The 16,773-nt window shown below is 42.6% G+C and overlaps 1 protein-coding gene across 1 annotated transcript in view; it reads right to left on the bottom strand.

The window, feature by feature from the left end:
- ARPC1B (actin related protein 2/3 complex subunit 1B) overlaps nt 1–16,389 on the bottom strand; it is a 48,306-nt gene extending 31,917 nt beyond the window's left edge. Inside the window, exons 1-2 of the mRNA XM_040439899.1 lie at nt 16,235–16,389; nt 9,033–9,098 (exon numbers count right to left, since the gene is read on the bottom strand). Coding sequence (XP_040295833.1) covers nt 9,033–9,096 — 64 coding nt within the window. The 5' untranslated portion in view covers nt 9,097–9,098; nt 16,235–16,389. The remainder of the gene's footprint in view (nt 1–9,032; nt 9,099–16,234) is intronic.
- Nucleotides 16,390–16,773: the final 384 nt, after the last annotated feature.

Here is a 16,773-nt window from a genome sequence, read left to right as displayed (position 1 = left end):
GTATATACAAGAAAGCGTAGGGGCTATATCTTGTGCCAGAATACGATAAAACTCCCCTGTAAACCTATCCGGGCCTGTTGCTTTTCCTAAGGAAAGGTTTTTTATGGTATGGAGAACTTCATTGCTAGTTATTGAGGGTATTCCTATCTGCTTCTGATATTTTTGTTAGAGTAGCATCTCCTAACCAGTCCTGAACACACGTAGTCTGGCAACCTGAGGTATCATACAGCTTGGCGTAAAAGTCTTTTAGAATCCCATTGATCTCTTTGGGGTGTGAACATGTTTTGCCCGTATCATCCTTAAGGCCATGAATGTACGTTTGACCCTTTTGGCCAGTAGCCAATCTAGCCAGGAGTTTGCCAGCCTTGTTCCCATATTTGAACAGATGAGCTTCCCATTTAGATTGTGCCAGCTGTTCCTAGTGGAGAAGCCATGTATCGCATGTCTGTTTGGCTTGCTGCCATTTATGCTGTGAAAGTGTAGAAGGTTTGTTTTGGGAGGCTGTATAGGATATCCTCAGCTCGTCGATCATTTGTGTGAGTTTTAATTTGGTTGTACGTATATGCCATGACTTTTCCCCTGAGAACAGCTTTCCCCGCATCCCACAACAACTGGGAGTCCTGTTTATACTCTAGCCACTAGCCATGGAGCATATCACAGAAGTTTTCATCTTTTATCAAGCATTCTGGAAATCTCCATAAGAAATCTGATCCCCTGGGTATTCTGTCCTAAAATAATATCGAGACCGGGGCGTGATCTGAAATCACCATATCTTCGATTTTTGGTTCTGTGAAATGGCCCACGCTTTCTCTGTTGACCAAAATATAATCTATGCGGGACCAGGACTTATGGGTGGCAGAAAAAAATGTGAACTCTCTCCCCTCAGGGTGGATCAGGCGCCATATGTCTGTAAGGTTAGCATCTGTTAGTAGGCGTGCTAGATTTAGATTCTCCCCTCCCTTCCTGCCTTGTGGATTTGTTTCCCTCCTTCTATCTTCTACTTGGCTTACTACAGCATTCATGTCTCCCCCCACTATTCGTAGCCTCAATGGATCTTGGGATACACGTTGACCCAAGGCATCGAAAAAACCCACATCTGGTTCATATATTGTATAATCCTGTGATCTTGAAGTGGGCACCAGAATTTTCTCCCCTCCCCAGTCCCGAAACTTTGTTCCCTAACCATAACAAAAACATACTGTCTGAGACGAACCCATCCATTACAGCTAAGATAGAAAACAATATCTTAAAGATTCGAACTTCACTTTTTTCCAGCATAGCAGTATGCGTGTTAGTTAAATGAAAAAAAACAGACATTTCCACCCAGAAGCAATCATAATACAAATCAGGTTAAATTCCAGCTACTAACTAAGATGTCATGCGCGTGGACACCAAAGGTTAAACATAAAAAGGGAGCCAATGGTGTTCCCGCGATCCCACCTGCAACCGGATCGAAATGTCACGTGGTCCTACTGCTCCAGCATCACCAGATTATAAGTCATGCATTGAAAGTCAAATGCATATGAGACTAATAATTACTGTCCCAAGGAGCTCAATGTGGTGGCGGCTTTTAGCTAATAACGATATATTATAATACAATATAGTGACATTAACAGTGTACCATAAGGCAATTTAAAGGTGATCTCCCCATAAAATATAACAGGGGGTAACAACTCGTAGCGATCTGTTCCCCCCTTATTTCAGAGTGTACGAGGTGGGTCGAATGGGTGTAAACGGAAACCACTATAATCTCCATCTTAACGTAGCCCCAAAATATATGAGTCAAATTGAACACTTACAGTTCGGATGAAGATCTGAGCGGGTGTGAGTGGTTCCCGCCACTAATGGCTTGGTATGTGAAAACTTCGACAGCCGTCAATTTGAAGACTCTGGGTCAGAGTAGGTAATACCCCATAATAATAAGGGGAAAAGTAGAGCTGAGCCTGAGGGCTAATCAAAGAGCCCTACTATAAAGAATCAGGTGTTTGATTGTCCCCAATCTTGTATATCTTCTTTGGCAGGGAGTTCACTATGGCGAGGAGAAGATAGTTCATCTCTTGATACCTTCTTAGGCTGCCTGTGCGGTTTGGGAGTTAAGGGCCTCTTCGGGTAGTCCAATGCGGGTAGTTTTTGCGGGAGAATTTCTCTAAGGTGCATCTTCGCCTTTTCTGGGCTGTCAGGATATAGATGTACCATCAGGTAGAGAGACCCAGAGGATGGCCGGGTATAGTAAAGCAAAGCAGGTCTGGTTCTTGTACAGCGCAGAACAAATTGGAGTGAATAGTCTCCTTCTTGTAACTTCGGCTGAAAAGTCCCCAAATATTAAAATGCGCTGGCCTCTTAACATTACTCCAGTACCCTTTTGTTGATATGCTTTCAACAGTGCGGCCTTGTCCGAGTAATCCAGGTACTTCACTATGACCTGTCTGGGTCTTGTATTGCGGTCTGGATGCAAGTGCGATCTGTTTGATCTGCCTGAGGGCTCTGGAGGCATCCCCTGGCCCACCCTGTGTGCTCGTTCAACCTTGCAGCAGGATATTAGTCCCAGGACCCTGGGGAGCTCCAGTTCACATATGGATATGAGCTCTTTTGCCGGGATCTGTTCTGACAGACCCACGATGCGCGAATTGCTCGTTCTGGTGCGATTTTCCAAGTCGTCAATTTTTGCCCATAGTTTTGTGCTTTCCTCCACCGCCTGGGAGAGGTGGTTTTTAATCACTGTTATCTGTTTCAACCGCCACCAGCCTTGTCTCCAAATCCTCCAGGTGTGCCGAGTGTTGCTTGACCTCAGCCTGAAGCGCCCCAAGGGATTGAGCCACAGTGGAGGAGAGAGCCTCTTAGAGATCTGGTATTATGCGGGTGGTGACTTCCAGTGCCAGGTGTTTGTAGTCAATATTTGGCTTGTCACCTTCATGTAGGAGATCGCCGGGGTTGTCTGCCGGGAGTACCGGAGATCGTGCGCTCTCGTGTTCTGCTAGTGGAGCCGCCATCTTGGGGTCCGCGTGTTGTTTGTCAGCTTTTGCCGGATTTCTTTTTGCTTTGCCCCCAATGGGAATCAGGAATCGGTCCATAGACCGAGGATTTAGAATTGTGGCGTTTGTATCCAGCTGCACGTCTATTCCTGCAACCGGGAAGATGAGGGGAGCAATATCTAGGGTGCTTCAGGCACGTAGCTCCTGCTACACGCTGCTGCTCATGCTGGCGCCGGAACCGGAAGTCCGACATGGTGCATTTTTCATGTGAATGTTTTATGTTCCACGTAATCATCACTGATGCAATCAAATACTGAATAAGTACATGACGGTGCCCAGTCACAGACCATGAGAAAGCAGAGAGTGATGCCGTAGAGTAGACAGTATGAAACATCTGCGTTCCTAGTGGAGGAACAGAAAAAAAAAAAAATCTCCCTCCTTGTTTTCCTTCTCCAAAGCCTGGCCTAGGAAGATCCACAAAAATCTGCACATGATTTCAATTTATTTTGTGTACTGTATGATTGTATATCTGTCAGGCTCTATAGACCAGACTGTACATGGCTATATCTCTTCTACTACTACTACTCTCTCTGCCTGAGTTACATCCCTGAAGGTACTAATTCCCATTAACGAGAACCTGTCACCATTAAAATGCAGTGCATGTTATAGAGCAGGAAGAGCTGGGCAGACTGATATATAGTTTTGTGGGAAAAGATTCAGTAAAACCCTTTCTGAGCTTGGTAACCAAGTGGGTGGTCTTACAGTGATTGACAGCTATCTGTAAGCACATTTAAAGGAAACACTGTCAATCACTGATAGAAAGAGCAGAGATTTTAATGAATAAAATACAGATTATATTGAATGTTTTCCACTTATCAATCTGCTTAGCTCCTCCTGCTCGATAACATGCTGCTTGCGGATTGCACTGCTTTTTCATGGTGACAGGTCCTCTATAACCACCTCCGGACCGCCTAACGCAGGATCGCATTCCGGAGGTGGCAGCCCTGCGCAGAGTCACGCATATATGCGTCATCTCGCGATGGCCGAGATTTCCTGTGAACGCGCGCACACAGGCGCGCGCGCTCACAGGAACGGAAGGTAAGAGAGTTGATCTCCAGCCTGCCAGCGGCGATCGTTCGCTGGCAGGCTGGAGATGTGTTTTTTTTAACCCCTAACAGGTATATTAGACGCTGTTTTGATAACAGCGTCTAATATACCTGCTACCTGGTCCTCTGGTGGTCCCCTTTGTTTGGATCGACCACCAGAGGACACAGGTAGCTCAGTAAAGTAGCACCAAGCACCACTACACTACACTACACCCCCCCCCCCGTCACTTATTAACCCCTTATTAGCCCCTGATCACCCCATATAGACTCCCTGATCACCCCCCTGTCATTGATTACCCCCCTGTCATTGATTACCCCCCTGTCATTGATCAACCCCCTGTAAAGCTCCATTCAGACGTCCGCATGATTTTTACGGATCCACTGATAGATGGATCGGATCCGCAAAACGCATCCGGACGTCTGAATGAAGCCTTACAGGGGCATGATCAATGACTGTGGTTATCACCCCATATAGACTCCCTGATCACCCCCCTGTCATTGATTACCCCCCTGTCATTGATTACCCCCCTGTAAAGCTCCATTCAGATGTCCGCATGATTTTTACGGATGCACTGATAGATGGATCGGATCCGCAAAACGCATCCGAACGTCTGAATGAAGCCTTACAGGGGCATGATCAATGACTGTGGTGATCACCCCATATAGACTCCCTGATCACCCCCCTGTCTTTGATTACCCCCCTGTAAAGCTCCATTCAGATGTCCGCATGATTTTTACGGATGCACTGATAGATGGATCGGATCCGCAAAACGCATCCGGACGTCTGAATGAAGCCTTACAGGGGCATGATCAATGACTGTGGTTATCACCCCATATAGACTCCCTGATCACCCCCCCTGTCATTGATTACCCCCCTGTAAAGCTCCATTCAGATGTCCGCATGATTTTTACGGATGCACTGATAGATGGATCGGATCCGCAAAACGCATACGGACGTCTGAATGAAGCCTTACACGGGCGTGATCAATGACTGTGGTTATCACCCCATATAGACTCCCTGATCACCCCCCTGTCATTGATCACCCCCTTGTCATTGATCACCCCCCCTGTCATTGATCACCCTCTGTAAGGCTCCATTCAGACATTTTTTTCGCCCAAGTTAGCGGAATTATTATTTTTTTTTCTTACAAAGTCTCATATTCCACTAACTTGTGTCAAAAAATAAAATCTCACATGAACTCACCATACCCCTCACGGAATCCAAATGCGTAAAATTTTTTAGACATTTATATTCCAGACTTCTTCTCACGCTTTAGGGCCCCTAGAATGCCAGGGCAGTATAAATACCCCACATGTGACCCCATTTCGGAAAGAAGACACCCCCAGGTATTCCGTGAGGGGCATATTGAGTCCCCTTTGCCCACCTAGGCTGCAAAAAAGTGTCACACATCTGGTATCTCTGTATTCAGGAGAAGTTGGGGAATGTGTTTTGGGGTGTCATTTTACATATACCCATGCTGGGTGAGAGAAATATCTTGGTCAAATGCCAACTTTGTATAAAAAAATGGGAAAAGTTGTCTTTTGCCAAGATATTTCTCTCACCCAGCAAGGGTATATGTAAAATGACACCCCAAAACACATTCCCCAACTTCTCCTGAATACGGCGATGCCACATGTGTGACACTTTTTTGCAGCCTAGGTGGGCAAAGGGGCCCATATTCCAAAGAGCACCTTTAGGATTTTACAGGTCATTTACCTACTTACCACACATTAGGGCCCCTGGAAAATGCCAGGGCAGTATAACTACCCCACAAGTGACCCCATTTTGGAAAGAAGACACCCCAAGGTATTCCGTGAGGGGCATGGCGAGTTCCTAGAATTTTTTATTTTTTGTCACAAGTTAGCGGAAAATGCTGATTTTTTATTTTTTTTTTCATACAAAGTCTCATATTCCACTAACTTGTGACAAAAAATAAAAACTTCCATGAACTCACTATGCCCATCAGCGAATACCTTGGGGTCTCTTCTTTCCAAAATGGGGTCACTTGTGGGGTAGTTATACTGCCCTGGCATTCTAGGGGCCCAAATGTGTGGTAAGGAGTTTGAAATCAAATTCTGTAAAAAATGACCTGTGAAATCCGAAAGGTGCTCTTTGGAATATGGGCCCCTTTGCCCACCTAGGCTGCAAAAAAGTGTCACACATCTGGTATCTCCGTACTCAGGAGAAGTTGGGGAATGTGTTTTGGGGTGTCATTTTACATATACCCATGCTGGGTGAGAGAAATATCTTGGCAAAAGACAACTTTTCCCATTTTTTTTTATACAAAGTTGGCATTTGACCAAGATATTTATCTCACCCAGCATGGGTATATGTAAAAAGACACCCCAAAACACATTCCTCAACTTCTCCTGAATACAGAGATACCAGATGTGTGACACTTTTTTGCAGCCTAGGTGGGCAAAGGGGCCCATATTCCAAAGAGCACCTTTCGGATTTCACTCGTCATTTTTTACAGAATTTGATTTCAAACTCCTTACCACACATTTGGGCCCCTAGAATGCCAGGGCAGTATAACTACCCCACAAGTGACCCCATTTTGGAAAGAAGAGCCCCTAAGGTATTCGCTGATGGGCATAGTGAGTTCATAGAACTTTTTATTTTTTGTCACAAGTTAGTGGAATATGAGACTTTGTAAGAAAAAAATAAAAATTTAAAAAAATCATCATTTTCCGCTAACTTGTGACAAAAAATAAAAAGTTCTATGAACTCACTATGCCCATCAGCGAATACCTTAGGGTGTGTACTTTCCTAAATGGGGTCATTTGTGGGGTGTTTGTACTGTCTGGGCATTGTAGAACCTCAGGAAACATGACAGGTGCTCAGAAAGTCAGAGCTGCTTCAAAAAGCGGAAATTCACATTTTTGTACCATAGTTTGTAAACGCTATAACTTTTACCCAAACCATTTTTTTTTTTACCCAAACATTTTTTTTTTATCAAAGACATGTAGAACAATAAATTTAGAGCAAAATTTATATATGGATGTAGTTTTTTTTGCAAAATTTTACAACTGAAATTGAAAAATGTCATTTATTTGCAAAAAAATCGTTAAATTTCGATTAATAACAAAAAAAGTAAAAATGTCAGCAGCAATGAAATACCACCAAATGAAAGCTCTATTAGTGAGAAGAAAAGGAGGTAAAATTCATTTGGGTGGTAAGTTGCATGACCGAGCAATAAACGGTGAAAGTAGTGTAGGTCAGAAGTGTAAAAAGTGGCCTGGTCTTTCAGGGTGTTTAAGCACTGGGGGCTGAAGTGGTTAAAGAAGCACTCCAACAAAAAAAAATTATTCTCTGACCTGTTAGAAAGGTATATGTTGTAAACTGTAGTGAAGGTAATCTTCTTACCAGTGACTGTATTTGTGAGTTATAACCTCCATTCTGATCCTTAGCTGTGTCATGGGACCAACATTCTGATCTCTAACTGACACAGGACAGGAAGTCAGTTACTTCTTTATTCATTCCTATGAGGCTAAGGCCTCTTGCACTCTAACCATTTTTTTTGCGTTTCCGTTCAGGGTTTTTTGCGTTCCGAATACGGAACATTTAATTTCAATGGATCCATATTTCCTTTTTTCCGTTCAAAGATAGAACATGTCCTATTAAGGATAATTATCCTATTAAGGATAGTACTGTTCTATCAGGGGCCAGCTGTTCCGTTCCGAAAGAAAATGAATGCATCCGTATTTTTTGCAGATCTGTTTTTTGCGGACCACAAAATACTGAAAAAGCCATATGGTCGTGTGCAAGAGGCCTAACATTGAGGCTTCCGAGAGAATACATTGAGAAACCAACTTCCTGCCCACCCATAAGATGCTGTGTTAGACATTTTTGCTTATATTTTCTTATTATATGGAAAATGCAGTAAGATGTCAGGTTATTATAATTAAAGGGGTTACTGAGAGTTAAAAAAAATCAACGATCTATCCGCAGGAGTTAAATATCTGCTGTTTGTAGAAGCTGCAGCGTTCCTGTGCACTGCTGCCTTGTCCTAGGCAGTGATGTCACGTTTATTGGTCACAGGGCCAACATGCTGCTCAGTCCCATTTAAAAGGATCCTGTCACCGGGATTTTGTGTATAGAGCTGAGGACATGGGTTGCTAGATGGCCGCTAGCACATCCGCAATACCCAGTCCCCAAGTCCCCATAGCTCTGTGTGCTTTTATTGTAAAAAAAAAAAAAAGATTTGATACATATGCAAATTAACCTGAGATTAGTGTTGAGCGAACTTGTGTTTTAAGTTCGGCGTCTAAAGTTCGGGTTATCGAAGAATCACGTTATGGATTCCCCTACCACGGATCATAACGGAATTTAGAATCCATAACGCGATCCTTCGACAACCCGAACTTTAGACGCCGAATTTAAAACACAAGTTCGCTCAACACTACCTGAGATGAGTCCTGGCCCTGATATGAGTCAGGGACAGGACTCATCTCAGGTTAATTTGCATATGTATAAAATCGTTTTTTTTACATAATAAAAGCACACAGAGCTATGGGGTCTGGGTATTGCGGATGTGCTAGCGGCCATCTAGCAACCCATGTCCTCAGCTCTATACACAAAATCCCAGTGACAAGTTCCCTTTAAGTGAATGGACCTGACCTGCAATACCAAGCACAGTCACAATGCCAATGTACAGGGCACTGCTTGGTAAGCTGGGAGGAGGCCTCAGCACTCAGAGTTAGATGACCTATTCTGATGATCCTAGCATCGATATTGTACACCCAAAAGGCATCTTTACTAATGCAATTATCCTGCTTAAAATGTAAATTTACTTATTTTGAAGAATTTTTTTCAACACCATATACTTATATATATTTATATATTCATTGTGTGCAAATCACATTGATGATGTATTCCATTTCCTTCTCCCATCAGTTCTAGTCCATAAAACTTATTCTCTATATTGTGTACTATAGTAATTTTAGAACTCACGAGTTCTATCTTTATTCCAAGCATGGCAGCTTATTGGTTCCAAGAGGAAGCTGTGAAATGCCATTCCTATGTGAAGAAAAAAAAAAGATATAAAACAAGAAATAACAAAACCTTGCACCTATTCATTGTTGACTTAGCAATAGATTCACTTAGGCTGCCTTCACATGAGCAATGATGCCAGCGGGTGGTGTCCAAGTCTAGAACAGACAGCACCTGGACTGAGCACTGACCCATGCTGTACTGAAACGTCATAGCATGTTGTATCCAGTGGCAACTCTAGGATCAATATATAGGCGGGGGGCACAGAAGTTACACAGTCAAAAATGGGGGGGGCACTAATAATTTTCACCAGATAATCATACTACTGAAAAAACTAAAGCAGCCGCTTCCCCTGCAGCTACGCCCCTGGTGCCGGGGTAATATAATTAAGGGGTATCAGGGTACATTGGGTGTAATATAACTGAGGAGGGCTATCAGACATTAGTAATATAGCTTACATACAGCTGTTGCAAAACTACACCTCCCAGCATGCCTGCACAGCCAAAGGCTGTCCGGGCATGCTGGGAGTTGTAGTTTTGCAACAGCTGGAGGCACGCTGGTTGGGAAACGCTGGCTTACATTACCCCTGTACTACGTCCCTGATAGGATAGAACTCCTTAGTTATGTTACCCCTGTATAATGCACATAGCCTTATAGGCCTCTTCCAGGATAAAGACTCTAAAGCTACCTATTTCTAAACAACATCATATGTAAACGGCAATCTCTTGATCTATGTATGACTGGGCTTCTTTTGATTTCCTGAACAACTTTCAAGTATTGCCCTTGGCAAACAAAAAACATAACAGGTCAGCATTTCTGAACACCAGTGTTTTTCATGATTATTCACACCACAAAATGACGCAGATAGAAGACAGAAAAGGGACTAAAATTGGCCTTTTTGGGCAACTGAAATCTTTAGTGTATGGCCTTCTTAAATATGACTCATAACCTCTCCTGACATGTCCGTTGTAGGAACTGTTTGCACCCCCTTTGTAATAACAATTCTTGAGCATCTATTCTTATAACTCCATGCATACTGTCCCAGATCCAGCAGGACAGTCCTAAATTTTGGTGGCTGTCCCACAGTCCTGAATGGCTGAGGTATGTCCCGATTTCAACTGTGTCTGTGTCCTGAGGATGCAGAGACAGTTGAATCTAATGGTGAAGCAGAGGGCCGTCATCTCTCTGCTACGCCATTCACTGGTCAGTGATCCTCTGCAGGCATAATGCTGTGACACATCATCTCTGTTGGACTGTATAGGAGAGCACAGGCCAGGAATCATTCCCCAGTTGCTAAATCTGGCCGTGGATTCTTCCTACAGAGCCCAGCAGGCACAATGTACCTGCTGGGGAGCCCAGGAAGTGTAGACTAGGAAAGTATTACTTTAAAAAAAAAATGTTATTAACAGTAAAGGGTGGGCATTCCCCCTTAACGGTCATTTATTAAATTTTTTATGAAACATTCAAAAATAAACCTGTTCGCATGTTGCTTCATCCATTTTCCTGTATCAGAGGTGCAGAGCGGAAGACAGGTATTTAGTAGTGTATTTTTGTCTGAAAAAATACCCTCCTGCACATTAATACATTTGCAAACACAAGGTTTGTGACTTACTCCAGAAAACTGGCATGGGGGGGGATTTAATACCCCCACCCTCATGTTTGATGGTGCTCAACATGTCATAATTGGTATAACCTACAAGACCAGGATGATAGCAATTTGTAACGATGCTGCTCAATTCTAAGTCTATGAAACTCGCAATGATAGCTGAGTGCTTTACATGGTTATCCCTATGAGTCTCTAAGGCTCAGTTCACACCTGAGCGTTCTGAAAGGAGCGCTCTGTATGCGCGATTGTACGGGCGTTTACAAGCGCGCATACAGAGACAAGTGTGCACACAGTGTCGCGCGTTCCCGAAAGTCTATGTACGGGAACGCGCGACAAGCGCCCAAAAAAACGCTCCTGTACTTGTGTGAGCGTCGGGCGTTTTACAGCGCGATCGTACGCGCTGTTAAACGCCCAGGTGAGAACCATTCCCATAGGGAAGCATTGGTTTCTCCTTGTTGAGCGTTTTACAGCGCGTAGGAACGCGCTGTAAAACGCTCAGGTGTGAACTGAGCCTTAGACTTTGAATGAAGAGGTTGCATGCATGTCTGACTGCCACTTCATTCAAATGAGGGACACAGGATCCCTGTTCTTGTGATCAATGGGGCCCCCAGGGATAAAACACTTATCGCATAGTCTGTGGATGTGTCGATCTTAGGACAATCCCTTTATAATAGCATTGCTGTGACAAAATTGCATTTCATTTTTGCAACATTTGATAGCAATTTAGCAGATTTCTGAGTAAATCCCAGGTGTGAGTTGAAGTTGGTCCCTGATATAAAATTTGAGCCATAGCTCAGTGTCCTATTACACAATAGCTTCATTCACACTGTTTAGGAGCTATATACCTAATGAAAGCAAAAAATATATAGCAGAACATGCTGTCTTTTCATGAAACCTTGACACCTTTGCACAGCCCCTATTTAACAATTCTTATTTGTGTCCATTTCCATATGCAACATGTCATAAACCCTGTTTTTCTTCATTTTGTTAACTTTTTAACATTTGTATTTTGGAAAAAGAATTTTTGGGCAGCCCTTGAAGTAAACGCCAGGGCCTGCAGCCCCATAAATGGTAGTTACACTATTGAGTCATATAATAGTCCACATTAACCCTGGAAACATTCGGTGTGAATACATGGAGAGAATACTGCCCATGGGCATTGCCAGCTAAGTCACTTACTTTCTTCACTGGAATGTCTGAATTAAGAATTTGTGTGCTGACTTCGGAGCCGAGTAGGATGTGAGCAGGTTAGGGGACAATTAATTTGGCAGGACAAGCTTTACAAGCACATTTAATTACTAACTTGAAGAGTTTGTTGTTTTTCCAGGGAACATATTCAATGTTCCTCCTGAATTGGGAGATGAGCAGGTTGCAGTCACTCCTCCAGCTTTACTTCCCAGACACAGGTTGTCATGAACATTTAGAAATTTTACAGGAAGTGCCATCATTGAGTTATTACCTATACATGTTTAAATGTAGGTTATAGTAAAAGACAATATGATTATGGGTATAAAATATATGAGAAAACTCACTGGCCTATTTTCGGTTCATATACTAATAATGAAATGGGGGGGGATCAAAGGTTAATAGTAAGGACATTTTAACTTGGCAAATGGCACTCCACATGCGCTGCCTTGTACAGGAAGGCAGTACTGTATTAGAGAATAGCTTTATAGATCTCACTATTTTTCTGAATTCATTCATATTATATAAGCAATTTGCGTTTTGATTTTATAATCATTTTTATATATATGCAGTTTGCTTCTATCAGCTGGAGGACAGCGTATGGCCTGCCTTCTGCACGTGTAGTGTGTGCCGGCGCGTCTAGCCACTCGGCGTGTAAAAGCGCACAAGGAAGACGCGAACCCCTCCTCCCCGCCGGGAGTCCCCGTAACGTCATCAGAGTTTCATGGGCAGAGTCGGGGAAAGTGCTTAAGGGGGCGCAGCTTCAGCGATGTGCAGGGAGCGCTGTATTACTAGCGCTTAGAACTGCACATCGATGTAATATTACCGTAGATAGTTACTCAACTTAGAGTGTCATAATCTATTAAGTATGTCAAACTAGGGACATTTAAGGCTGTTGTATCCCCAAATGGCAAAACAATGGGGTGACAGTTAGGCTATACAAATAACAGATGAGGTATAAAAAGGAGGCATTTGTTACAAAAGATGTATTATAGTAATAGAAAATGCAAGCCTCAGTCTGTGTTGAAACAATAAGTCAATCAATCACACTTTGGTGATGCTAAAAGATGAGACGGCAACCAGACAGGGCTATGTATAAATGTGGGGTAATGTTAAATTAGAATACCCTCCAATAATGGATTAAAAAGTATCAATGTGGTATACTTTCATCACAAAAAGAAAAGGACCGAGAGGATGGGAATAGATGAATGAATATAATGACAGGTGTCACGTATTATAGCACTATATTAGCTAAATTGCTCTATATTCGCTTTTTTTGAATATTCGCTATATTGCTATATATTCTTGTTTTAGAATATTACGAATGTTCGAAAAAACTAATATATTCGATATAGTGCTATATATTTGTTTTTTAGAATATTCATCATTTTTCCCATTTAAAGTCATAATTCCTCCCTGCTTATTGCTTGTGGGCCAATGAGTCATTGGTCCACAAGCAAGAAGCAGGGAGAAATCATGTTTTTACTTGGCAATTGAAAAATTCACGATAAAAATTTGCATTCAGAAAATAAAAATAAAAAATCTTGAATATTCGAAATTACGAATATATATCACTATATTCTAAATATTCGCGAATTTTTAAAGTACCTATATTCACGATATAAATTCGCAATTCGAATATTTGTGATCAACACTAGTTATAACAATCAAAAGACAGAGTGAATATCCACAGTGCTCAAATAAAACAGCCAAAGTTCAGCTGTTCATTTAGTCCATTAGGACTAGGGGTATTCAATTTATATATCCACCAGGTCTCCCTCTGTAGGATATGTCTATCCCACTCACCTCCTCTGGGTCACCTGGTGACGAGTTCAATTCCTTTAAATTTAAGCATCATTCACGTGACTCTGATGGCATTCAGAGAGGCATTCAACCTTTGACACTGCCTCTACTCAGATCCGTAGGACCATCTCTAAACATTGAGAGACGTTGTTGATGGATCCTGATTTAGGCGATGTTTTGAGCTCCTGCCCGGCTATCACTTATAGGAGGGGCAGGAACCTAAGGGATCGTTTGGTGCATAGCCATTTTACAACTGTACAGAACCTGAGAACATGGCTTGATAACCCATTAAAAGGGTGTTACAAGTGCGGCAATTGCAGCTTTTGTGACTGTGTACAGACAGGTAAAACCTTTACTAACAGAGAGAAAAGGTTCACCTATTACATAAATAGCTTCATCAATTGTTCGCACCACAGGAGTCATTTATTTGATTACCTGTGAGTGTGGATCACAATACGTCGGTAGAACACGGAGAGAGTTCCGCCGTCATATTGGTGAACATCTCAACGATGTACGAAACAAGAGGGAGTCAGAGTCAAGTGAATGTGCTTAAATTTAAAGGAATTGAACTCGTCACCAGGTCACCCAGAGGAGGTGACTGGGATAGACGTATCCTACAGAGGGAGACCTGGTGGATCTTTAAATTGAATACCCCTAGTCCTAATGGACTAAATGAACAGCTGAACTTTAGCTGTTTTATTTGAGCGCTGTGAATATTCACTCTGTCTTTTGATTGTTATAATGACATACATGACACCTGTCATTATATTCATTCATCTATTCCCATCCTCTCGGTCCTTTTCTTTTTGTGATGAAAGTATACCACATTGATACTTTTAATCCATCATTGGAGGGTATTCGAATTTAACATTACCCCACATTTATACATAGCCCTGTCTGGTTGCCGTCTCATCTTTTAGCATCACCAAAGTGTGATTGATTGACTTATTGTTTCAACACAGACTGAGGCTTGTCCTCCAGCTGATAGAAGACTGCATCTGGAGCCACTGGTGGGAATATTTTAGGGAGCCATATGCCCCAATTAACCCCTCTTGGTCTCAACATAGTCTATCTATAGGTACATTTAATCTAGTATTTCTACATTAGGCACCATCCTTTTTATCTAACCTTAATTGTGGTTGGCACTCTAAATATATACCAGTTGTAGACAGCCAACCCTTTCTCAGCCCTTAATCCCCTGATGAGTCTAGGGCTAGTAATATTGTAGACGAAACGCGCAGGGATTTATTCTGCTTCTAGGGGTCCTTTACTTATTAGTATCCTGAGGCATGGACGTCCATGGACTCTAATATTTTAGGGAGAGGTTCCGGATGGGGCCGCCCTTGTCAGGGTGATGACTCCGTATTAGGAGGTCTTCAGCAGGGGCGTAGCTATAGGGGGTGCAGAGGTAGCAGTCGCTACCGGGCCCAGGAGCCTGAGGGGGCCCAAAGACCCTTGTGCTGCATAAGAAGACACCAGCATTATAGAAAGTGCATGCTGGTCAAGTTACACCTCTGGCTGGAGGGAAGGGGCTAGGTCAAGAATTTGGCATGGGGGTGTGCCGTTTCAATTTTTGCCTTGGACGGCACAAAGGTTTGTGCTTCCCTGCCCCTGGCCACAAAGCACTGAGGGAAGGGGGGGGGCCCAAGCTGAACTCTTGCACTAGGGCCCATGAGCCTTTAGCTACGCCCCTGGTCATCAGGGACTTCTAGACCTGACAGGGCATTCCAGGGACAGAGGTTTTTATTAGGATCCTGCCCTTGCTGAAAGATTGACCACTGGAACTTCAAGACGGTATCCAGACTACTCCCCTTTACCGGTAAGACCGTTCCTTACATATTGCGGAATTCATACCTGATTGCAAAGTTTTGTAACTTTGCTGTGTGGTTGGTGCTGTTAACTCTGGGCACCCATGGCAATATTCTGTTTTTTGTTGGTGATTTTTGTTGCACGGTTGGGGGTGTGCACATATCTAGCAATATATTTTTGATTGTGCTCTCTTAACTCTGAATTTCATAAACTTTATGTTTGAATAGATAACTATCACCAGTCTTTCCAATTTGAATTAGTTGTGGTAGTTGGGGAGATATTCTCATACATTTTTTCCCTTGAGGGCAATTTTTGTTTGTTTTCAAGGAATGCAGCTTGATACATCTGATCCATAAGACAGATTTATATTAAAAATGAATGTTTGAGGCAGGGAGTGGAGGGAAGACTTGCACAAGACTTGCTGCAGTCACATGATTCAGAGAGTATCAGGCAGTGATGCCCCATGCTTCCTGTGGATATCTGAATGTGCGCTGTGTTCGAGCTAGTGGTGTCTATAGTGCAGGTACAGCACTCCACATTCTGAGGAAATATCTTGAGTAGCACTGCAAGAGACAGCACAAATGATATAAAACCTTACTACAAATGCCATATTTGCTGCTTAACTGTAATTTAACAAACAATTGACTTGTGATACATAAACTGTGAAATATTTTTCTGTAACCAACTCAAAATGTTATATAGTAAAGAAGGTAACAATTATTCCAGAGCCTAGATATATTTCTAGACTTATTACACCTACCTACAACCCTTGTGCCGTCTGTTGACTGTAGATTTTGATGCAGCTCAAAGTATAAAGTCTGTTAGAGTTTCATAAAACTTCTCTTTTCCTCTTTGAGTAATGCAGCCACTTCCTTATGTGGGCGGAGGTGCTTAAAGCAAAAAAAAAAAAAAAAAAATTACCAGAAATAAGCCAACATTTTCTCCCTCCCCCTTCTCTGTTGTGCTCCTTCCTAGACTGAGCTCAGACGTATTCACATTCACATCTGGATGTTTAAAATTACCAAATTTCCCCAAACTCCTAGAAAAAGAATGGCTTCTGTGTCAGCAAACAGGGAGGGGTAGGAGGTCCAGGGACATTTCTGAACAGTGCTCCCTTTGTATTTTACTCACAGATAAAACAGATTTGAGATCCCGAGAAGGTTTTATTTTCAAGGATTCTAAAGCAATAATATAATTTTGGTTTATTAAAGTAAATTCATTTTGTGTGGTGAAAACTCTCTCTGTACATTCCTGTGGTTTGCTCATTTATTTATGTACTGCCAAAGCTGACTACTAGAG

The sequence above is a fragment of the Bufo bufo genome, chromosome 7, assembly GCF_905171765.1.
Source record: "Bufo bufo chromosome 7, aBufBuf1.1, whole genome shotgun sequence".
In the NCBI taxonomy this organism is placed as follows: domain Eukaryota; kingdom Metazoa; phylum Chordata; class Amphibia; order Anura; family Bufonidae; genus Bufo; species Bufo bufo.
Note: the sequence above shows the minus strand (reverse complement) of the source record. Positions and strands in the feature narration are given on the sequence as shown.